The sequence below is a fragment of the Salmo salar genome, chromosome ssa24 (assembly GCF_905237065.1).
Source record: "Salmo salar chromosome ssa24, Ssal_v3.1, whole genome shotgun sequence".
Taxonomy (NCBI): domain Eukaryota; kingdom Metazoa; phylum Chordata; class Actinopteri; order Salmoniformes; family Salmonidae; genus Salmo; species Salmo salar.
In genome coordinates, this window is record NC_059465.1 from 15,326,411 (window position 1) to 15,351,758 (window position 25,348).

At 47.2% G+C, this 25,348-nt stretch overlaps 1 protein-coding gene across 1 annotated transcript; it reads right to left on the minus strand.

Moving 5' to 3' along the window:
• Positions 1 to 1,765: 1,765 nt before the first annotated feature.
• On the minus strand, positions 1,766 to 14,399 carry rgmb (repulsive guidance molecule BMP co-receptor b). The gene is made up of 3 exons (XM_014170751.2): positions 13,734 to 14,399; positions 5,318 to 5,859; positions 1,766 to 3,324 (listed from the first exon to the last, which is right to left on the minus strand). Exons 1-3 carry the CDS (start codon positions 13,840 to 13,842, stop codon positions 2,578 to 2,580), a joined length of 1,398 nt encoding a protein of 465 aa, XP_014026226.1. The 5' UTR covers positions 13,843 to 14,399; the 3' UTR covers positions 1,766 to 2,577.
• Positions 14,400 to 25,348: the final 10,949 nt, after the last annotated feature.

Below are 25,348 nucleotides of genomic sequence, written 5' to 3' on the forward strand. Positions count from 1 at the left end.
TCAGAAAAAGTCACATTGGGTCCGTTTTTCATTTATTGTTTTTTAAATAAAACACTTGCACAAATGTACATTTTTTTCCCCAAGTTTTCATTAGTGCCTCCATAAGAGTAAAACAGACATAGCAATGGAGCGCCACTAGGTGGCAGTACAATCACATCTGAAACAGACAGAATATGGAGCGTACCTTCCTCTAACAGACACTACGTTTATACATAAGTTACGTATTTCAACATTGAGCAGTCACTCTTCACCACACGGACACTCACACACAAGTTAAGAGTTCACAATGCCAGAGGCAGACTGAGCATACATTTCCCACCAGACACTGCTTTGTAATTTTATATGAGGGCATATATATCCCATCAGCGCGTGTGACTTCGTCTCGGCCTGTGGAAGTAACAGTGCCCTGTCTATAGCAGGTACTTATGTAGGTCTGCAGTGTATGCAGGCTTCTGGTTCAACTAATCAACCAATCATCCAGATCTTGATTAGCTGAATCAGGTGTGTTCCTGCTGGGCTGGAACTAAAACCTGCGTATACTACTTCCCTCCAGGACTGGAGTTGTGCAACCCTGGTCTACAGTTTACTAAAGCCTGGTCCGTGTATCCCAATCCGGGAGCAGCCCGTCAGCTCTGGCAGTAGTAGCAAAACAGAGTCCATCTACAGTAGCAAGTTTACTAAGATTTACAGGTGGGTAGAGAGGTTACGGTTTGGGTTCGGAGGGGGTGTGGTCATCGTGTTCGTATATGAAAACAGGCGAGCTTCGATGGTGAATCACCGTATGTGGTGGTCTTTGGTTGCAACAGCAAGCAAACTGAACACTCATAGAGAAACACACAACATAGTCAAAGCTGTTTAGTAAACGGATTGAACTGTTACCACCAGCTGAAATTGAGCGCCAGTAAAAAAACTCAGTAAGAGCATGTCATTAAATACAGCAGTGTGAACGAGCAGTGAACAGTGAATACGTTCATAAAAAGAGGACTGTTTTTCGGTCCTTAGACAATAAGCCAGGTAAAACACACACACACACACACACACACACACACACACACACACACACACACAGTATTTGCAGATATACTGTAAATGATAATCAAACATTGAATGGTAATGGTGGGTCTGAAACTGTTCTGAACAGCTGCTATGGTACCATACAGAATACATTCAACAGAAAATAGCTCACATTAAGTTATTATAGAACAGAGGCTAAATCAACTCAACTGCCTTCGGAATCTCTGCTTTAAAACAGAGGTTCCATCTCACTGTGTTAGTGAGCTGGTTAACTGTCTCAAATGGCTCCCTATTTCCTATATAGTTCACTGTTTAGTTCACTAAAAGTAGCATACTGCAGGGAATCAGGTGTCATTTGAGATTTGCACTGTGAGTGACAAAACTGCAGATGAAATCCACAGCTTAGAGTGAGGGGGTGGGGTGGGGTGGAAGGGGAAGAGAGTGAGGGGGTGGGGTGGGGTGGAAGGGGAAGAGAGTGAGGGGTGGGGTGGGGTGGAAGGGGAAGAGAGTGAGGGGTGGGGTGGGGTGGAAGGGGAAGAGAGTGAGGGGGTGGGGTGGGGTGGAAGGGGAAGAGAGTGAGGGGTGGGGTGGGGTGGAAGGGGAAGAGAGTGAGGGGTGGGGTGGAAGGGGAAGAGAGTGAGGGGGTGGGGTGGGGTGGAAGGGGAAGAGAGTGAGGGGTGGGGTGGGGTGGAAGGGGAAGAGAGTGAGGGGTGGGGTGGGGTGGAAGGGGCAGAGAGTGAGGGGTGGGGTGGAAGGGGAAGAGAGTGAGGGGTGGGGTGGGGTGGAAGGGGAAGAGAGTGAGGGGGTGGGGTTGAGAGGGGAGAGGAGGAACACTGGTGTGGATTTAGCAAAAAATCGAAATAAAGTGCTTCTCTTAAAACAACTTCCTCTGTCTATGAGGTATAAAAAAAACTATCACAACAAAATCACGCTAAAATAAAAACCAAAACAACGCCATCCAGCGTTCCAGGATACGTCACACACACTATTTACAGTCTGGAGTGTGTTTCTACAATATACACACACAAGTTGGAGTGTTGGTTGGTAATCCTCAAATATAGACAGGTCATAATCTCCAGGAAGCCTGCTAGGTCCCACACAGCAGAGATGGGAAGAACACAGGAGTGTCATGGAATCTGTTCAGATTCCAGCTGTGGACTCCTTTTTGGCAGTAATATGCCTCAGGGTGTTCAGTCAACTATTCTCTTTTCACCAAGAAGAAGAAGAAGTGAAATCTCCAGAGGGGCTCTGGTTAGAAGTTTCTCTTAGACACAGATCCAGGGTCAGCTTAGTTTACCCTCCTCAATCATAACCATTAGGGGAAAACACAAAACTGACCTTAGATCTGCATCAAGAGGGAACTTTATCCTACAGCTCAGCTAAGGGCTCTATATCAACACACATACTCACACACACATACTCACACATACTCACACATACTCACACATACTCACACATACTCACACATACTCACACATACTCACACACACACACACACACACACACACACACACACACACACACACACACACACACACACACACACACACACACACACAAACGCTATACCAGTGCAGAGCCGAGCGCGAAGAGAGTGAGCCGTAGGAGCCATGCGATAGGCTGGGAGGTGTCGGCGGAGCTTTGCGGGAAGATCCTCCAGCGTTCACGGTGGGGGTGGAGACTCTCCATGTCCTTCAGAGCACTGAACGCCGCTGCCGTGAAGTTAGCGTCCCCGGTGGTCAGGAGGTCAAACACACATGAGTGGAAATAAATATCCTGTAACTCCAGCTGCTCCCTGCAGCGTGCCCGTGCACCCTCCACACTGAACCTCTGGGGGGCGCTGTAGGAAGCCGTGTGGGAGGGCTTGCCCTGGCCGTGTGGCTGCTGGAGATGTAAGCCCAGGGCTGGAGGTGGTAGAGGGAGAGGCAGTGGCAGGTGACCTCCCCGGTCGATGCGTTCTGAGGTGGGACATCCGTTCAGGCAGAGCTGCAGGTCCTGCGTAGCGTCGTAGGCATGGGCCATCTCCTCCGGGATGCGCACCGCCAGGGTCAGGTAGCGCCCCAGCTGTCGTACGATAACCGTCACGCCGATGTAGCCGGCATGCAGCTCCACATGGTGACCGGGGCTACGCTCCGAGATCCACAGCGCCCGTACCTTACCGGTAGAGTCACCGTTATTTCCGTTAACGTTATGGTTGGGGTCTCCGCTGCTCACGGTACCGTCTACGAAGGCAGCGGGCAGGTCGTCTGTTACTGCCTGGTACACACGCTGGTCTGTACACTCCTCAAAGGGCTTGAATATGATGGTGATCTATGGACACACAAAAAGGTAATCGTATGACCAGGCACACAATAACTTTGATCTTTGTGTAAAACAGGCTAAAAACAGGTTAAAAACAGGTTTTCCAGACACTTTATAATATCTTATATTACAAACATGGCAAGGATATTGACCTTCACTTGTTTTGTTCAAACCCCAATTCTTTCCAGCAAAGACAAGACTGACTGCACACTGACAACTAATATACAACACTACAATATAAACTATAAATGACTTTTACTGTGTTATTTATTGGTTACACACACACACACACACACACACACACACACACACACACACACACACACACACACACACACACACACACACACACACACACACACACACACACACACACACACGCCCTGAAAATGAGCTGAAATCATATTTGTCAGAGGGCTCAACCCAACTCTGTCTTACACACACACACACACACACACACACACACACACACACACACACACACACACACACACACACACACACACACACACACACACACACACTCATGCCATTAACTCGCCACAGAATCCATTTTAGCAATGACCCAATTACTTTTTAACAAGGCGTGATTAGCAGACACAGCTAAGCAAACACACCCAGGCTAACGGCTAGCAGTGGCATGGTGTTAGCCTTAGCCGGGTCCTCCAACTGTATCTGCAAGGCTGTGGCCATAGCCACACAGTCTTAGGGTTAGCATTAGTGATAGCATGAATGACTGCTTTGTCCAGTTGTCAGCGATGAGGGATGAGGCCTGAGCAGCCATTAGGCCAGGAGCTACAGGCACAGTCACGGGTGTGTGTGTGCTAATAATTAGAACGAATAGCGAGCCCCACCCCTGACACAGGGTCAGAGCACCAGTTGTACAACTGTCCCCTGGTTGGGGGGCAACATGGCCGCTTGGCCACCACAGAACTGACTTAGTGATGTCTGAAGACATTCTCAGCCTGTGTCTGTGTTGTGTGTCCATGTGTGTGTGGTGTTTTGTCTTTTTATGCTATGGCGCCCCTCGTTCTCGACCGTAACCTGCTTAAAGCCATATGTGTGTGAAAGGTCTTGGGCCCTCAGCTGACACACACATAGTGGCTCCTTTCACGCGCTGCTCATTTCAGGGTATTAGGGGTCGTGCTATAAGCAGCCATTAACTAAGTTAGGATTCCAACACCACGTTAGTCACAAGTGTTAGTCACAAGTGTTAGTCACAAGTGTTAGTCACAAGTGTTAGTCACAAGACTCAGCTGTTCGCTCCGCTCTCCTCGCACCTGTGTGTGTGTGTGTGTGTGTGTGTGTGTGTGTGTGTGTGTGTGTGTGTGTGTGTGTGTGTGTGTGTGTGTGTGTGTGCGTGCGTGCGTGTGTGTTCTCGACGATAAGAGCTCTTTCAAAGAGACACGGCAGCTCAGAGGTGAATATAGACACACACACCAGCCATTCAGTAAACTCAAACTAGAACACAAAAAAGACTAACAGTCTGCAAAGTGAAAACGCATCACGTAAAAAGAGGTCTCAAAAAGAGAGAGAAGGGGGTTGCTATAAAAGCTATCTGGGCCAGGCCGCAGCTGCAAAGCTCTTCATACTAGACGGCTTATTTATTCTGTACGTCACTCTCAACCTCTTTTCTCCCATCCCAGAATGTACTGTTTACTGCATCTTTACAACACTGCTGCTTCAGTGGAGAGCTGGGTAAGAACCTCCATTTATCAGACGTCTTATAGAGGGAGTACCTCAGGGCTCTATACTGGGGCCTGTTCTCGTCTCGATATACTAATTCACTACAAGATGGAACATGCTCCAAATAAAGATTTTTGTTTTATATTGAAACAAAACAGTCTTCCTGTATTTATTAGTGTATACATTTCTACTTTGTGGACTTGCACCTTTTCTGAACCATGTAGGAAGGTGTTATTATTCTTTATTTTTTTAACTAGTTAAGTGTCGAGGCTTTCATTTCAATACACAGTAATATACAGTAAGGATTTCCTCTCACCTTATTGGTCGCTGTGGCGCTGGATCCTGTTACCACAGGAACGTTAGTCACCTGCACAGACAAGAAGTCGTTATCAATCAGCGGCCACGCCCCTTCCACCTTGCAGGTCTGGAAGCTGTCCTTAAACGTCCGCAGATGGGGATCCCCAAACAGCCCGCAGAACAGGTAACCCGGCCGGGAGGGAGTGTGCGTGTGAGAGTGAGGGTGTGCATGAGCGTGAGGGTGTGGGTGAGTGTGCTGGGTACGGCTGTGGTAGTTGCAGGGCTCGGATTGTATCTCGGGGTGTGTGGAGGAGGTGGGCCCGTCACGGGAGCAGTTTCTCTGGGTCATGAGGTCTGAGATGCCCAGGACGGCAGAGTGGAAGACCAGGTTGCCCCTGCAGGACTTGGCTGTCCTCTGGGTGCAGGCGCTGTAGGACCTCAGAGCCTTACAGAACTCTACGTCAAAGCCATCCAGCGCTGGGGTCAGGTGAGACGTCAGGGACACAAAGTCTGTGGTGCACTTCTGGATACGACACTGAGGGGTGGCCACCTGGCAATGACCTGGAGAAACACACATACTAACAGTCAGTACTATGGTACAACTACAATAGTATTACAGTTCTATTATTACAGCACTAATACAGTAACAGTGGCCCTGGCGGGGCCGCAATACATATAGAACATCAATGTTCATTCATGGTACCAAAGACCGATAGAGAACACGTGGTGCAGATGGAATGTGTGCCAGACCAAGGCTATCATAGAAACTCATAGTCATGTGGTTTTGGCTTTGGCATGACATACATCTTTAGGAAAGCTCTCGCATTCATTCGTGTACACACACACACACACACACACACACACACACACACACACACACACACACACACACACACACACACACACACACAGAGGTCGGTTAGGAGCTTTGATCTCTATGGCCCAAATAAACACAACGCTACTGGCCTGTTTATATTAAACCAGTAAAGCTGAGAAAGAACAGGCTGGTGTGTGTGTGTGTGTGTGTGTGTGTGTGTGTGTGTGTGTGTGTGTGTGTGTGTGTGTGTGTGTGTGTGTGTGTGTGTGTGTGTGTGTGTGTGTGTGTGTGTGTGTGTGTGTGTGTGTGTGCGTGCGTGCGTGCGTGCGTGCGTGCGTGTGTGTGTGTACAGTAACACTGCTTTATGACTTTTAGAAACCAGAACAAAGAGCAGTGCTGAGAGACTCAAATAGAGACTTGCAGACATTCCCACAGAGCCAGAGATAAGACTGAGACGCAGAGTGGAAGAATAACAGATCACACACATGCACACTGTTAGATCCTCTACGCTGCCTGATGAAGCTTGTCCTTCTCCAGACTATCATGGCCCCGTGTTCATGGTATGGTCTCATTCCTTGTTGTTGTTGAAAGAAGTTTGATATCTTGGTCAGGGGCGATACGACGGCCACCCGCTGCTTTGAACCGTTGGTTGTCCTGGTGTGTCTGAGCTACAAAAGAGGAAAGATCTAGAAGTTCTTCAGAGGTCTCAGTTGTCAGCCCGACCGAGAGAAGAGAGAGAGAGAAGAGGAGAGAGAAGAGGAGGAGAGAAAAGGAGAGAAGGAGAGAAGAGGAGGAGAGAAGAGGAGGAGAGAAAAGGAGAGAAGGAGAGAAGAGGAGGAGAGAAGAGGAGGAGAGAAGAGGAGGAGAGAAAAGGAGAGAAGGAGAGAAGAGGAGGAGAGAAGAGGAGGAGAGAAAAGGAGAGAAGGAGAGAAGAGGAGGAGAGAAGAGGAGGAGAGAAAAGGAGAGAAGGAGAGAAGAGGAGGAGAGAAGAGGAGGAGAGAAGAGGAGGAGAAGGCAGGCCTAATGTATCAGCCACAGTGAGCTCCTATTAGATTAGACCAGAGGCTCTCTAATGCAGAAACAAACACACACACACTACACACACACTACACACACACTACACACACACTACACACACACTAATAACTATCTCTGAAAGGGTCCTGGCTCTGCTTCCGCTGCCAACAACACACACTGTCAGAGCTCATCTGATTATGGCATGATTTACTAACAGACACCAGCACCCACACAGCCACATGAACACACACACAGCATAGGTCTATTCACACACAGGTCACACAGAACTAATGCTAACAATAGGCCTAGTTCCCCTTGTGTATACAGAGGTAAAGCAAACACATCCATAGTGTTCTTGGTGTGAATGCACTGAACCATATGATGAAGGGATAAGAAAGGAGAAGAGGAATGTTTGCAGAAAGCCAACTCTCTCTCACTCTCGCTCTCAGGGCTGTGTGGTGAGAGGGTCGTGTGTGTGTCAGTACCTGATCCTACCAGGTGGGGGCAGTATTGTGGTGGGTATTAGAGGGAGGGTACACAATATAACACCCCACTCACACTCTGGGTTAGAATGTCCCTCCAGTGTGTTAAATACTGACACTAGTCCTCAGCTAACACACACACCTCTGAAAGTCTAGACCCAGAGCCTTAGAACTAACCCAAATCCTCATCGTGACTGGATCCAACTCTATTTTTACAGTATGACTGATGATTCAATTAGTACTCCATGTGGACTGTGTCTACATACAGTTGGTAGGTATCTCTGTGTCGATCAATCTCCACCTTTCCCATCTCAAACGGATTTTTACTGAAATAAGGAAATCTAATAACAGCTGGACGCCACACACACACACACACACACACACACACACACACACACACACACACACACACACACACACACACACACACACACACACACACACACACACACACACACACACACACACACACACACACACACACACACACACACACACACACACACATCCACACAATGCAAACATTATCGTCTGACCCTTCCAGGCTTCCCTCATGGACAAATGAGTTTTCTACATCCCAGTGTTTACAGAATGACACATTCAAACTGGACTCCTGGTGAGAAATCCCGGCTCAGCCTCAGTCAGCCGTGTGTGGGCAGAGGCCAGACATAGCCCACCCCTCTCCCTGTCCTGGAGTCACTTCTCCTCCCTGCCGATGATCTGTGTTGTATATCTTTTTTTAAACAATACAAAACATACACATACAAATGACAGCATACAAACACAAACAAACATGAATGACCTCACCCTGCCCAGACCCACCTGCTCATACCCCCATCTCCAGCACCCACATCAATCTCTGCCACATGGCCACATGCACCATGTTGTTTCTCTCCGTCGCCCACACACTTTCAACATTTAGATAATAAAGCATTTGGCCTTTCCATTGTGTTAACGATGGACGATTGGTTGATTTCCAGTTTTAAAGTATACATTTTTTTTTTTTATCAGTGTTGTATTTACTTAAACACCGTGGAACCAGAGCTCACTGCTCTCTCTCTCTCTCACACACACACACACACACACACACACACACACACACACACACACACACACACACACACACACACACACACACACACACACACACACACACACACACACACACACACACACACACACACACACACACAGAGTTACTCACAGCTACAATGAGTGAACAACTAAACATATTCTCAGGCTGAATCTTGAGAGTAAACCTCCACACCAAACGTGTACGTCTCCAGGTCTTACTGATCACACTGGTCTTTGTGCAGTGAGTCTAGTATGAATGTACTGATAACTGTGACTGGCTGTGGGACAATACACAGCTGCTCTGGCCTCCGCTTCAGACACACTCACCTCTGTTTCAGTCCCACACACACACACACACGCACGCACGCACGCACACACACACGCACGCACGCACGCACGCACGCACACACACACACACACACACACAGGGCTGAATAACGGTAAATTGTGGGGATGGCTGGCGGTAATGACACTGCAATATAATATCAGGAGTGATAGCTGATGATTCCCCAGCTGGTCTGATGCGTCCGCTGGTGATGAGCACTATGAGAAGACAGTTGTGGAGCCTTGTTACCAGCTAACTACACACACACCACACCCTCAACACAATACCACACAGACCAGCTAGCTACACACCACACCCTCAACACAATACCACACAGACCAGCTAACTACACACACACCACACCCTCAACACAATACCACACAGACCAGCTAACTACACATACACCACACCCTCAACACAATAACCCACAGACCAGCTAGCTACACACACACCACACCCTCAACACAATAACACACAGACCAGCTAGCTACACACACACCACACCCTCAACACAATAACACACAGACCAGCTAGCTACACACACACCACACCCTCAACACAATACCACACAGACCAGCTAACTACACACACACCACACCCTCAACACAGTAACACACAGACCAGCTAGCTACACACACCACACCCTCAACACAATAACACACAGACCAGCTAGCTACACACACCACACCCTCAACACAATACCACACAGACCAGCTAACTACACACACCACACCCTCAACACAATACCACACAGACCAGCTAGCTACACACACACCACACCCTCAACACAATACCACACAGACCAGCTAGCTACACACACACCACACCCTCAACACAATACCACACAGACCAGCTAGCTACACACACCATACCCTCAACACAATAACACACAGACCAGCTAACTACACACACCACACCCTCAACACAATACCACACAGACCAGCTAGCTACACACACCACACCCTCAACACAATACCACACAGACCAGCTAACTACACACACACCACACCCTCAACACAATACCACACAGACCAGCTAGCTACACACACCACACCCTCAACACAATACCACACAGACCAGCTAGCTACACACCACACCCTCAACACAATACCACACAGACCAGCTAGCTACACACCACACCCTCAACACAATACCACACAGACCAGCTAACTACACACACCACACCCTCAACACAATACCACACAGACCAGCTAGCTACACACACACCACACCCTCAACACAATACCACACAGACCAGCTAGCTACACACACACACCACACCCTCAACACAATACCACACAGACCAGCTAGCTACACACACCACACCCTCAACACAATACCACACAGACCACCTAACTACACACACACCACACCCTCAACACAATACCACACAGACCAGCTAGCTACACACACCACACCCTCAACACAATACCACACAGACCAGCTAGCTACACACACCATACCCTCAACACAATAACACACAGACCAGCTAGCTACACACACCACACCCTCAACACAATACCACACAGACCAGCTAACTACACACACCACACCCTCAACACAATACCACACAGACCAGCTAACTACACACACATCACACCCTCAACACAATAACACACAGACCAGCTAGCTACACACACACCACACCCTCAACACAATACCACACAGACCAGCTAACTACACACACATCACACCCTCAACACAATAACACACAGACCAGCTAGCTACACACACACCCTCAACACAGTAACACACAGACCAGCTAGCTACACACACCACACCCTCAACACAGTAACACATAGACCAGCTAGCTACACACCACACCCTCAACACAATACCACACAGACCAGCTAGCTACACACACACCACACCCTCAACACAATACCACACAGACCAGCTAACTACACACACCACACCCTCATCACAGTAACACACAGACCAGCTAGCTACACACACACCACACCCTCAACACAATACCACACAGACCAGCTAACTACACACACCACACCCTCAACACAATAACACACAGACCAGCTAGCTACACACACACCACACCCTCAACACAATAACACACAGACCAGCTAGCTACACACACACACCACACCCTCAACACAATACCACACAGACCAGCTAACTACACACACACCACACCCTCAACACAATAACACACAGACCAGCTAGCTACACACACACCACACCCTCAACACAATAACACACAGACCAGCTAGCTACACACACACCCTCAACACAGTAACACACAGACCAGCTAGCTACACACACCACACCCTCAACACAGTAACACACAGACCAGCTAGCTACACACCACACCCTCAACACAATACCACACAGACCAGCTAGCTACACACACACACCACACCCTCAACACAATACCACACAGCCCAGCTAACTACACACACCACACCCTCAACACAGTAACACACAGACCAGCTAGCTACACACACACCACACCCTCAACACAATACCACACAGACCAGCTAACTACACACACCACACCCTCAACACAATAACACACAGACCAGCTAGCTACACACACACCACACCCTCAACACAATAACACACAGACCAGCTAGCTACACACACACCACACCCTCAACACAATACCACACAGACCAGCTAACTACACACACCACACCCTCAACACAATAACACACAGACCAGCTAGCTACACACACACCACACCCTCAACACAGTAACACACAGACCAGCTAGCTACACACCACACCCTCAACACAATAACACACAGACCAGCTAACTACACACACCACACCCTCAACACAGTAACACACAGACCAGCTAGCTACACACACACCACACCCTCAACACAGTAACACACAGACCAGCTAGCTACACACCACACCCTCAACACAATACCACACAGACCAGCTAACTACACACACCACACCCTCAACACAGTAACACACAGACCAGCTAGCTACACACACACCACACCCTCAACACAATAACACACAGACCAGCTAGCTACACACACACACCACACCCTCAACACAATACCACACAGACCAGCTAACTACACACACCACACCCTCAACACAATAACACACAGACCAGCTAGCTACACACACCACACCCTCAACACAATAACACACAGACCAGCTAGCTACACACACACCACACCCTCAACACAGTAACACACACCAAGTATTGTTACTAGCTAGCCACACACACACACACACACACACACACACACACACACACACACACACACACACACACACACACACACACACACACACACACCAAGTCCTCTAAATAGTTGTTGTTTGTGTTGTGTATATCTCCTCGTTGCAACATCTGACATTCACAATGAGACAGGACATGCTGATAAATTAAAAGTGTCAATCAATTAAATGCAATTATACTGTAAAATGTGTTATATGGTGTCCTGAACTAACTTAGAAAAGTGAAATAGGACCATTTGAAATGTAACTGATTTCAAATGTAAAGTCTTTTTGGCAGGGAGCGTCAACGTGCTTTTCATGCTTCTCAAACCGTCCCCATCCCCCTACTGAACAGAACTGTGCACAGACAGTGTCCTGTCCAGCTGCCTGGGACTGTGTTAAATGAATTACCAGAGGTGTGACTGCTGCGCACAGACACACCAATACACACAGAGTCAATGAGCGCGGGCTGAATGACAGGGCCTGGGGTCTGGGTTATGGCTGGGGGACATCCAGAGAGGGGTGGTGGGCTGTCACAGTGCCAGTCCAGAACAGGCCTCTCTGTGTAGGCACAGCAGTCAGCTACCTCCGGGTCACAAGGGCAAACCCAGCCTCTATAGGATGACTTCAAGTAGCCTAGCCTACTACCACCCTCTGGTATTCTAGTCTATTCTATTTACCAATCCTAGAATTTCTGTATGATTTTATTCCCTTCTAATATATTCCAGATGATATGGTTCTATTCTATTCTGTGTTTTATTTCTATTTAACCTTTATTGATACATATTAATTCAATTAAGAACAAATTCTTGATTCCACTGTTTCCATGTGGTTTTGTTCTTTCAGGTTATTTACCTTTCATTCTATTGTCTCCATTTGGTCCTATTACACTGAACTCATATTCTTTTGTGTATTAAAAGTAAAAGTAGGCTAAAAGGTATACATGTGTGACATAATTATACCAAATTATAATTTACATTCCCATTATTATTATAAGCAAACATTATTTTAAAACTGTGTCAACAAGCCTTTGTTAGTCTGGCTGGATGTGAAGGACCTGACACCAAGACATCAGTAGAGCCACCCTTCCCTTTCTCTATCAGCCATAGCGACCCGCGGCAGAGCCACGGGAGAAACTCCGGAGAAACAAGAGAGCGATGGGGGGAGGAAACACTTTCCCTTCTGACTGCTGCGCTACCGCGGTCCGCCGGAGAGAGAAAGAGACAAGCAATATCAGACAATAACACAACGACGACGGGATGTCCAGGTTCGAATACACTCCAATAGGCTACAACACACAGGCCTATAAAATGCACTATAGACTAATCTTAACCACATGGAAGGCCAATCCGAAACTCCTAGTTTTGGCATTATTAAGTGGTTATTAACTCATCATTAGCCTAAAACTGTTATGTCACATTCACAGCGCTCGATCTGAAGTTTTCTGCGGACAAGGAACTAGGTTCCGATAAGGCTACTGAGGAAAATTAACAACATTTGAAGTTATCAAGTTGGCCTACCTCTGTGCGCCCCGTAACAGAGAGCGACGATCAGCAGCACCAGCGGCCGCAGGGAAGGCGAGGATGCGAGGCGCTCAGCCCCGCGGTAACAACATCCGGCTCTCCCCATCCCCGTCCATGCAGGGCCAGGAGGGGAGAGGGGACAGGCAGCCACGGGGGAGAGGGGTGAGGTGCGGCGGCGGGGTTTCCGTTAAAGTCAGGCCTCTGCTCTCCTTCTCCCTCGCTCTCTTCTCCTTCCTCGCTCTTCTCTCCTTCCACTCCTAGGGTGCGCAGGGCATTAAAGTGCAGATTCTACGCGGAATGCGATCGGTCAGGGAGGAGGAATGGAAAGAAAAGGAGAGGAGGAGGAAAAGGGGAAAACAGTAGCGATTGAAAAATAGCAGTCCTTCCACCAAACACTTTCACTCCTTCTTCGCCCCCTGCATCAGATTTCCTGTCTCTTGCAGCGCTATTCCGTCCTGGTTGAGTTTAGTCTTGTTGTAGCAATAAATCTCGGCTCCGCTCTCTCTCTCTCTCTCTCTCTCTCTCTCTCTCTCTCTCTCTCTCTCGCCCCCCCTCTCTCTCTCTCTCTTTCTCTCCAGGCCTCACCTAAGAATCCTCCCCTCTCCTCTCTTCCTCAGATCGATAGCAAATCAACCAAACCCTTTTGCGGAAAACCCGCCTCTGAGAGAGCGGGACCCGCCCGCCCTGTCAGCCTTGGGCTTCGCGGGGGAGAGAGAGAGAGAGAGCGAGAGAGAGAATACAAATTCCACCTAGACACCGTTGCCCTAGAGCACTGGTTCTCAATCCTGGTCCTGGGGACCCAAAGGGGTGCACGTTTTTGCCCTAGCACTACACAGCTGATTCAAATGATCAACTCATCGAAAGGCTTTGATGATTTGAATCAGGTGTGTAGTGCTAGGGCAAAAACAAAAATGTGCACCCCTTTGGGTCCCCAGGATCAAGATTGAGAACCACTGCCCTAGGAACATACATTTCGACATACCAATTAGGATCTGGCTAAAAAATACTTGAATCAGTTATAGAACAAATTGCCCTTTATGGTTGTGAGGTCTGGGGTTCGCTCACTAACCAATAACTCACAAAATGGGACAAACACCAAATTGAGACTCCAAATAATGCATGCAGAGCAGAATTAGGACGATACCCGCTAATTATCAAAATCCAGAAAATAGTAAATTCTACAACCACCCAAAATGAAGCAATTCCCAAACCTTCCATAACAAAGCCATCACCAGAAAAATGAACCTGGAGAAGAGCCCCCTAAGCAAGCTGGTCCTGGGGCTCTGTTCACAAACACAAACAGACCCCACAGAGCCCCAGGACAGAAACACAATTCGACCCAACCAAATCATGAGGAAACAAAAAGATAATTACTTGACACATTGGAAAGAATTTACAAAAAAACAGAGCAAACTAGAATGCTATTTGTCCCTAAACAGAGAGTACACAGTGTCTGTCACGCCCTGACATTAGAGAGTCTGTTTTATTCTCTATTTGGTTAGGTCAGGGTGTGACTTGGGTGGACATATCTATGTTTCTATTTCTTTGTTGGCCTAGTATGGTTCCCAATCAGAGGCAGCTGTTTATCGTTGTCTCTGATTGGGGATCATACTTAGGCAGCCGTTTTCCCACTTGTGTTTGTGGGTAATTATTATTTTCTGTGAGTGTTTGTGTGCGCCACAGTTGCGTCACATTTGATTTCTGTTTACCTGGTTTTTGTGAAAGGTTTCACTTCCATTAAAGATGTGGAATTACAAGCACTCTGCGCCTTGGCTCATTTATGACAGGGAGTTTGAAAACAGTGAACGTGACAGTGGCAGAATACTTGACCTCTGTGACTGACCCAAAATTAAGGAAATATTTGAATATGTACATAATATGACATTTAAAATGTCTTTATTCTTTTGGAAATTTTGTGAGTGTAATGTTTACTGCTCATTTTTTATTGTTTCTTTCACTTTTGTTTATTATCTATTTCACTTCCTTTGACAATGTAAACATATGTTTCCCATGCCAATAATGTCCCTTAAATTGAGAGAGAGAGGAACAGTGTTCAGTTATTAAAAATAATAATGATAATGTTTAGATGCAGTAAGGCATTTCAAGTCATTGTGGATCATCTTATGGCTATATTTAGGTCTAGCTGTTATTAGCCTGAAAAAAGCTCTCCAGAAGCCAGACAAAGACTTAGACAAAGACTTAGACATAGTGACGTTTTACTAGCCCTAACTCATTATTATGATGACACTCCATCATGGCGAAACGTCTTCAAACCGACACTCATAATTTATGACCCCTCTCTCTGCCTCATCATATGCTTCCTGTGAGTCTATCTCAGGTTTCTCTGCTTCACAGCAACACACTGTGTGTGTGTGTGTGTGTGTGTGTGTGTGTGTGTGTGTGTGTGTGTGTGTGTGTGTGTGTGTGTGTGTGTGTGTGTGTGTGTGTGTGTGTGTGTGTGTGTGTGTCTGTTAATCCTCTTCTTTAGTCCAGCTGGAATGTGCCAGGTGTTGGGAACACTTAGACACCAGTAGGAATCTCTGTTCACATTAACATCACTGCTACTCAGTGTGGTCACGATGTGTGTGTGTGTGTTCCGTATGCTTGCCGGAGTATGGAACAGGCGGCTCTGTGGATGGTGTGGTACAGGTAACGGCCAAAATAAAGGAAACACTAGCATAAAGTGTCTGAATTGGGCGTTGGGCCACCGCAAGCCGCCAGCGCCGCCAGGTGCTTCAATGTACCTTGGCATAGATTCTGGAACTCTATTGGAGGGATGCGACACCATTCTTCCACGAGACATTCCATAATTTGGTGGTTTGTTGATGGTGGTGGAAAACGCTGTCTCAGGCGCCACTCCAGAATCTCCCATAAGTGTTCAGTTGGGTTGAGATCTTGTGACTGAGACACACACAATCACACACACCCTAAAACCCCTATGCTCCTTTGAGAACCATCTTTCAATGAGATCTCTTCTTCTAGCCATGGTAGCCCAGGTAATGGGCAACTGGGTATTTTTATACATGACCCTAAGCTTGATGGGCTGTTTTATTTGCTTATTAATCAAATCAAGAACCACACCTGTGTGGAAGGACCTGCTTTCAATATACTTTGTATCTCTCATTTACTCAAGTGTTTCCTTTATTTTGTCCATTACCTGTATGTTTGGTGTGTGTTACAGGTTGGTCAAATCAAAGCACATTTTACTTTGTCACATGCTTCGGAAACAACAGGTGTCGACTAACGATGAAATGCTTACTTACGGGTCCTTTTCCAAAAACGCAGAGTTAAGATACAAAAATTAAAAAATGTATAGTTACATGAAGAATAAATTCACAGTGAATAACCGATAACAATAAAGAGTAAAGTAACATGGCTATATACTGGGAGGACTAGTACTGAGTTGATGTGCAAGGGTACGAGGTAATTGAGGTAGCTATGTACAGATACGTGTGCAGAGGTAAATTGACTAGGCAACAGAATAGATAATAGACAGTAGCAGCAGCGTATGTGGTGAGTGTGTGTGTGTGTGTGTGTGTGTGTGTGTGTGTGTGTGTGTGTGTGTGTGTGTGTGTGTGTGTGTGTGTGTGTGTGTGTGTGTGTGTGTGTGTGTCGTCAGTATGCATGTGTCCGTGTGCTATGCAGTGTGTGTGTTGGGATGTCAGTGTAAGTATGTGTGAGTGTGTGGGTAGAGCCCAGTGAGTGGGCATAGAGTCAGTGCAATATAGGGCAAATGTAGGGAGTCTGATCATGTAATAACTACAGCTATGACTCATATGTACACCCCCCCTACTCACATCACACACCACACACCACACATCACACATCACACACCCCACACCACACACCACACATCACACACCACACACCACACACCACACACCACACATCACACACCACACACCACACCACACACACCACACACCACACATCACACATCACACACCACACACCACACATACCACACACACCACACATCACACACACCACACACCACACATCACACACACACATCACACACCACACATCACTTCACACGTCACACGCCACACGTCACACGCCACACGCCACACGCCACACACCACACACCACACATCACACACCACACACCACACATCACACACCACACATCACACATCACACACCACACATCACACATACACACACCACACACCACACATCACACATCAAACATACACACACCACACACCACACACCACACATCACACACCACACACCACACACCACACATCACACACCACACATCACACACCACACACCACACACCACACATCACACACCACACATCACACACCACACACCACACACCACACATCACACACCACACACCACACATCACACACCACACATCACACACCACACATCACACACCACACACCACACATCACACACCACACACACCACACACCACACACCACACATCACACATACACACACCACACACCACACATACACACACCACACACCACACATCACACACCACACACCACACATCACACATCACACACCACACATCACACACCACACATACACACACCACACATACACACACGCCTTCCAATACCAGACAAAGTTGTGCTGTCGTTATGAGCAGTAGTAAAAAGTTGCCCCCCACCGTCCTTCAGCGCGCGCACACACACACACACACACACACACACACACACACACACACACACACACACACACACACACACACACACACACACACACACACACACACACACACACACACACTAAACTCGTCGGACATGGCCAGAGGAAATTATCCTCGTTAACCAGACACTGATATTAGATTACATCTGCTGTTTCCTGTTAGCTCCTCTCTGCTCTGGGGACTATCTCTTCACATCTTCTGGGATTGAGTCACATAGCTGGCTCTACACAACATGACGGGATGTGGATAATTATCTCAACATTAGTCTATTTCAGAGGGGTGAAAACACAAATGTTATTTTGGAGCGACCAGGTAAAGGCTCTTGAGCTCTTTACCTGGTCTGTCATTTCAGCAACAGGTACAAATGTTGCTTGGTTCAATTACAGCTCTCATCTGCTATTCATTAAGACTAATGTAACATCTCATACTAAACACAGATACACACACACACACATTCTAATCACACACGCAGACACACAAATACACACTCGATCTGTGCACACACTTGACTCTATTCATCAAGCTAATTTCATATTTTTATACTAATCCATTTAATTACATCCACAGCTGAGCCTGGAGAGCAGGGGTGGCTGAAACTGACACACACACACACACACACACACACACACACACACACACACACACACACACACACACACACACACACACACACACACACACACACACACACACACCCTTTCTTCACCTCCACACCTTCCATTCCTTTCCTCACTCCCACTTTTCTCCACACCTCCATCCCTCCCTCCTTCCATCTAACCGTCTTTCCCTCCTTCTCTCCATTCCCTCAAACAGCCTGTCTGTCACTACATGGCTCACACCTCTGTCAGCCAGGGAACACCTGCATACGTGTATGTGTGTGTATGTGAGTGTGTGTGTGTGTGTGTGTGTGTGTGTGTTTGTGTGCATCTGTGTCTGTGTATGTATGTATGTGCATATGTACAGAACCAGTCAAAAGTTTGGACACACTTACTCATTCAAGGGTTTTTCTTTATTTATACTATTTTCTACATTGTAGAATAATAGTAAAGACATCAAAACTGTGAAATAATACATATGGAGTCATGTAGTTACCAAAAAAGTGTTCAACAAATCAAAATATATTTTATATTTGAGATTCTTCAAAGTAGCCACCCTTTGCTTTGATGACAGCTTTGCACACTGTAATGCCCTGGCCATAGAGAGGGGTTTTTTGTTCTTTATTTTGGTTAGGCCAGGGTGTTACATTGGGTGGGCGTTCTATGTTCCTTTTTCTATGTTTTTGTATTTCTTTGTTTTGGGCCGAGTAGGGTTCCTAATCAGAGGCAGCTGTCTATCGTTGTCTCTGATTAGGAATCATACTTCGGCAGCCTGTTTTCCTTTGGGGTTTTGTGGGTAGTTGTTTTCTGTCTTGTGTGTGTTCACCTGGCAGAACTGTTGGCTTTCGTTTTCCCTGTTTGTTTTTGAAGTGTCTCATTAAAAATCATTATGACCACTTAGCACGCTGCATCTTGGTCCCCTCTTCCAGACGATCGTTACACACACTCAAATCGAATCAAACTTTATTTGTGTAACAATGTGCGCTGTGAGTTGGGAAGCAAGTTCAGGGAGTGAGTGTTTTAATAAATAAACACAATACAAAACAAGAAACACGAACAACGCACAGACATAACACTGAAACAGAAACAAACCAAAGGGGAAGGAACCAAAGGGAGTGACATATATAGGGAAGGTAACAGGGAAGGGATGGAGTCCAGGTGAGTCTGATGGCGCGCAGGTGTGCTTAACGATGGAGACAGGTGTGCGCCATAATGAGCAGCCTGGTGACCTAGAGGCCGGAGAGGGAGCACACGTGACAGTACCCCCTCCCCGACGCGCTGCTCCGGCCACAGGACGCCGACCAAAGTGACGATCCCGGGGATCAGGAGCAGATCGGACACCTATGCAGAGGCGCGGGAAACCTCTTAATCCGGCTGAGATGCAGGAGCATGGTGACCTAGAGCGCCGGAGAGAGAGCATACCTGACGGTACCCACTCGCCAGCGCATTTGGCTCCAGCCACAGGATGCCAACCCAAGGGACGATTCCGGGGATCAGGAGTGGACCGGTCACTCCTGCTGATGCGTGGGAACCTGTCACCGGCTGGGACACGGGAACCTGACAGACCGGCTGAGGCAGGGGAGCCTGGTGATCCAGCTGAGGCATGAGAGCCTGATGAGCTGACGGAGGCAGGAGAGCCTGGCGATCTGGCTGAGGCATGAAAGCCTGTAGCGGCTCCCGGACCTGACGTCATTCCCACCGAAACCAAACAAATACAAAAAACACTTCCTTACCTTAGATGAGGCGTTATTCTGTGACGTGTGCGCTGAGAGTCGGGAAGCAAGTTCAGGGAGTGAGTGTTTTAATAAATAAACGCAACACAATGCAAAACAAGAAACATGAACAACGCACAGACATGAAATTGAAACAGAAACAATAACGCCTGGGGAAGGAACCAAAGGGAGTGACATATATAGGGAAGGTAATCAGGGAAGTGATGGAGTCCAGGTGAGCCTGATGGCGCGCAGGTGTGCGTAACGATGGTGACAGATGTGCGCCATAATGAGCAGCCTGATGACCTAGAGGCCGGAGAGGGAGCACACGTGACAATTTATCACAAGTGTAGACCTTACCATGAAATGCTTACTTAAATGCCCTTATCCAACAGTGCAGTTCAAGAACAGTTAAGAAAATATTTACTAAATAAACTAAAGTAAAAAATAATAAAAAGTAATACAATAAAATAACAATATCAAGTCTATATACAGGGGGTACTGGTACAGAGTCAATGTGAGGGGTACAGGTTAGTTACGGTAATTTGTAAATGTAGGTAGGGGTGAAGTGACTACGCATAGATAATAAACAGCGAGTAGAAGCAGTCAATGTAATAGTCCGGTGGCCATATGATTAATTGTTCAGCAGTCTTATGGCTTGGAGGTAGAAGCTGTTAAGGAGCCTTTTGGTCCTAGACTTGGCACTCCGGTACTGCTTGCCGTGTGGTAGCAGAGAAATCAGTCTATGACTTGGGTGTCTGGAGTCTCTGACAATTTTTTGGGCTTTCCTCTGACACTGCCTATTATAAAAGTCCTGGATGGCAGGAAGCTTGGCCTCAGTGATGTACTGGGCCGTAATCACTACCTTCTGTAGAGCGTCAAGTTCAGATGCCGAGTAGTTTCCATACCAGGCGGTGACGCAACCGGTCAGGATGCTCTCGATGGTGCAGCTGTAGAACTTTTTGAGGACCTAGGGACCCATGCCAAATCTTTTCAGTCTCCTGAGGGGGAAAATGTTTTGTCGTACGCTCTTCACAACTGTCTTGGTGTGTTTGGACCATGAAAGTTCGTTGGTGATGTGGACACCAAGGAACTTGAAACTCTCGACCTGCTCCACTACAGCCCCATTGATGTTAATGGGGCCTGTTGGTCCACCTTTTCCTGTAGTCCACGATCAGCTCATTTGTCTTGTTCACATTGAGGGAGAGGTTGTTGTCCTGGCACCACACTGCCAGGTCTCTGACCTCCTCCCCATAGGCTGTCTCATCGTTGTCGGTGATCAGGCCAACCACTGTTGTGTCGTCAGCAAACTTAATGATGTTGTTGGAGTTGTGTTTGGCCATGCAGTGGTGGGTGAACAGGGAGTACAGGAGGGGACTAAGCACACACCCCTGAGGGGCCCCAGTGAGGCCCCAGTGTTGAGGATCAGTGTGGTAGAAGTGTTGTTGCCTACTCTTACCACCTGGGGGTGGACCGTCAGGAAGTCCAGGATCCAGTTGCAGAGGGAGGTGTTTAGTCCCAGGGTCATTAGCTTAGTGATGAGCTTCAGGGGCACTATGGTGTTGAACGCTGAGCTGTAGTCAATTAACAGCATTCTCACATAGGTGTTCCTTTTATCCAGGTGGGAATGGGCAGTGTGGAGTGCGATTGAGATTGCGTCATCTGTGGATCTGTTGGGGCAGTATGCGAATTGGAGGGGGTCTAGTGTTTCCAGGAGGATGCTGTTGATGTGAGCGATGACCAGCTTTTCAAAGCACTTCATGGCTACCGACGTGGGTGCTATGGGGCAGTAATCATTTAGGCAGGTTACCTTCACATCCTTGGGCACAGGGACTATGGTGGTCTGCTTGAAACATGTAGGTATTACAGACTCAGTCAGGGAGAGGTTGAAAATGTCAGTGGAGATACTTGCCAGTTGGTCCGCGCATACTTTGAGTAACGTCCTGGTAATCCGTCTGGCCCCATGGCTCTGTGAATGTTGACCTGTTTAAAGGTCTTGCTCACATCGGCTACCGAGAGCGTTATCACACAGTCGTCCAGAACAGCTAGTTCTCTCGTGCATGCTTCAGTGTTGCTTGCCTCGAAGCGAGCATAAAAGGCATTTAGCTCATCTGGTTGGCTTGCGTCACTGGGCAGCTCACGTCTGGGTTTCTATTTGTAGTCCATAATAGTTTTCAAGCCCTGCCACATCCGACGAGCTTCAGAGCTGTTGTAGTAGGATTCAATCTTAATCCTCACGGTGGGATAGACACATGCGGAGATCATCCATTCACCTACTCTGCGTCTCACAAAGACATGACGGTTGTAACCAAAATTGACGCTTTGCTTGTTTGATGGTTCGTCTGAGGGCATAGCTGGATTTCGTATAAGCGTCCGTATTAGTGTCCTGCTCCTTGAAAGTGGCAGCTCTAGCCTTTAGCTTGATGCGGATGTTGCCTGTAATCCATGGCTTCTGATTGAGATATGTACGTACGGTCACTTTGGGGACGACGTCGTCGATGCCCTTATTAATGAAGCCGATGACTGAGGTGGTATACTCCTCAATGCCATTGGATGAATCCCGGAACATATTCCAGTCTGTGCTAGCAAAACAGTCCTGTAGCGTAGCATCCACATCATCTGACCACTTCCATATTGAGCAGGTCAGTGGTACTTCCTGCTTTAGTTTTTGCTTGTAAGCAGGAATCAGGAGGATAAAATTATGGTCAGATTTGCCAAATGGAGGGCGGGGGAGAGCTTTGTATGCATCTCTGTATGTGGAGTAAAGGTGGTCTAGAGATGTTTTTCCTCTGGTTGCACATGTGACATGCTGGTAGAAATTAGGTAAAACAGATTTAAGTTTGCCTGCATTAAGGTTCCCAGCCACTAGGAGTGCCGCTTCTGGATAAGCATTTTCTTGTTTGCTTATAGCCTTATAGAGTTGGTGTAGTGCAGTCTTAGTGCCAGCATTGGTTTGTGGTGGTAAATAGAAGGCTACGAATAATATAGATGAGAACTCTCTTGGTAGATAGTGTGGTCTACAGCTTATTATAAGATACTCTACCTCAGGCGAGCAATACCTCGAGACTTTAAATTAGACATCGCGCACCAGCTGTTATTGACAAATAGACCCCCCCCCACACACCCCTCGTCTTACCAGACGTGGCTTCGCTGTTCTGCCGGTGCATGGAAAATCCCACCAGCTCTACATTATCCATGTCGTGGTTCAGCCACGACTCAGTGAAACATAAGATTTTACAGTTTTTAATGTCCCGTTGGTAGGGTAATCTTGATCGTAGGTCATCAATTTTATTTTCCAATGATTGCACGTTGGCCAATAGAACAGATGGCAGTGGGAGTTTACTCGCTCGCCTACGAATTCTCAGAAGGCAGCCCGACCTCCGCCCCCTTTAACTCCATCTTTTCTTCACGCAAATGACGGAGATTTGGGCCTGTTCCCGGGAAAGCAGTATATCCTTCTCGTTGGACTAGTTAAAAAAAAAGCTTCTTCCAGTTCGAGGTGAGTAATCGCTGTTCTGATGTCCAGAAGTTACTTTCGGTCATAAGAGACGGTAGCAGCAACATTATGTACAAAATAAGTAAAAAAAATAAGTTACAAACAATGCAAAAAAACCTCACAAAATAGCACAGTTGGTTAGGAGCATGTAAAACGTCAGCCATCCTCTCCGGCGCCATTCCACACTATTGGCATTCTCTCGACCAGCTTCATGAGGAATGCTTTTCCAACAGTCTTGAAGGAGTTCCCACATATGCTGAGCACATGTTGGTTGATTTTCCTTCACTCTGTGGTCGAACTCATCCCAAACCATCTCAATTGGGTTGAGGTCAGGTGATTGTGGAGGCCAGGTCATCTGATGCAGCACTCCATCACTCTCCTTCTTGTGTGTTTTGGGTCATTGTCCTGTTGTAGCTGCAGAATGCTGTGGTAGCCATGCTGGTTAAGTGTGCTTTGAATTCTAAATAAATCACTGACAGTGTCACCAGCAAAGCACCCCCACACCATCCATGCTTCACGGTGGGAACCACACATGCGGAGATCATCCGTTCACCTACTCTGCGTCTCACAAAGACATGACGGTTGTAACCAAAATTCTCAAATTTGGACTCATCAGACCAAAGGACAGATTTCCACCGGTCTAATGTCCATTGCATGTGTTTCTTGGACCAAGCAAGTCTCTTCTTAATTTTGGTGTCCTTTAGTAGTGGTTTCTTAGCAGCAATTTGACCATGAAGGCCTGGTTCCCAGTCTCCTCGGAACAGATGATGTTGAGATGTTTCTGTTACTTGAGCTCGGTGAAGCATTTATTTGGGCTACAATCTGAGGTGCAATTAACTCTAATGAACTTATCCTCTGCAGCAGAAGTAACTCTGGGTCTTCCTTTCCTGTGGCGGTCCTCACGAGAGCCAGTTTCATCATAGCGCTTGATGTTTTTTGCGACTGCACTTGAAGAAACGTTTAAAGTACTTGACATTTTCCGGATTGACTGACCATCATGTCTTAAAGTAATGATGGACTGTCGTTTCTCTTTGCTTATTTGAGCTGTTCTTGCCATAGTATGGACTTGGTCTTTTACCAAATAGGGCTATCTTCTGTATACCACCCCTACCCTTTCACAACACAACTGATTG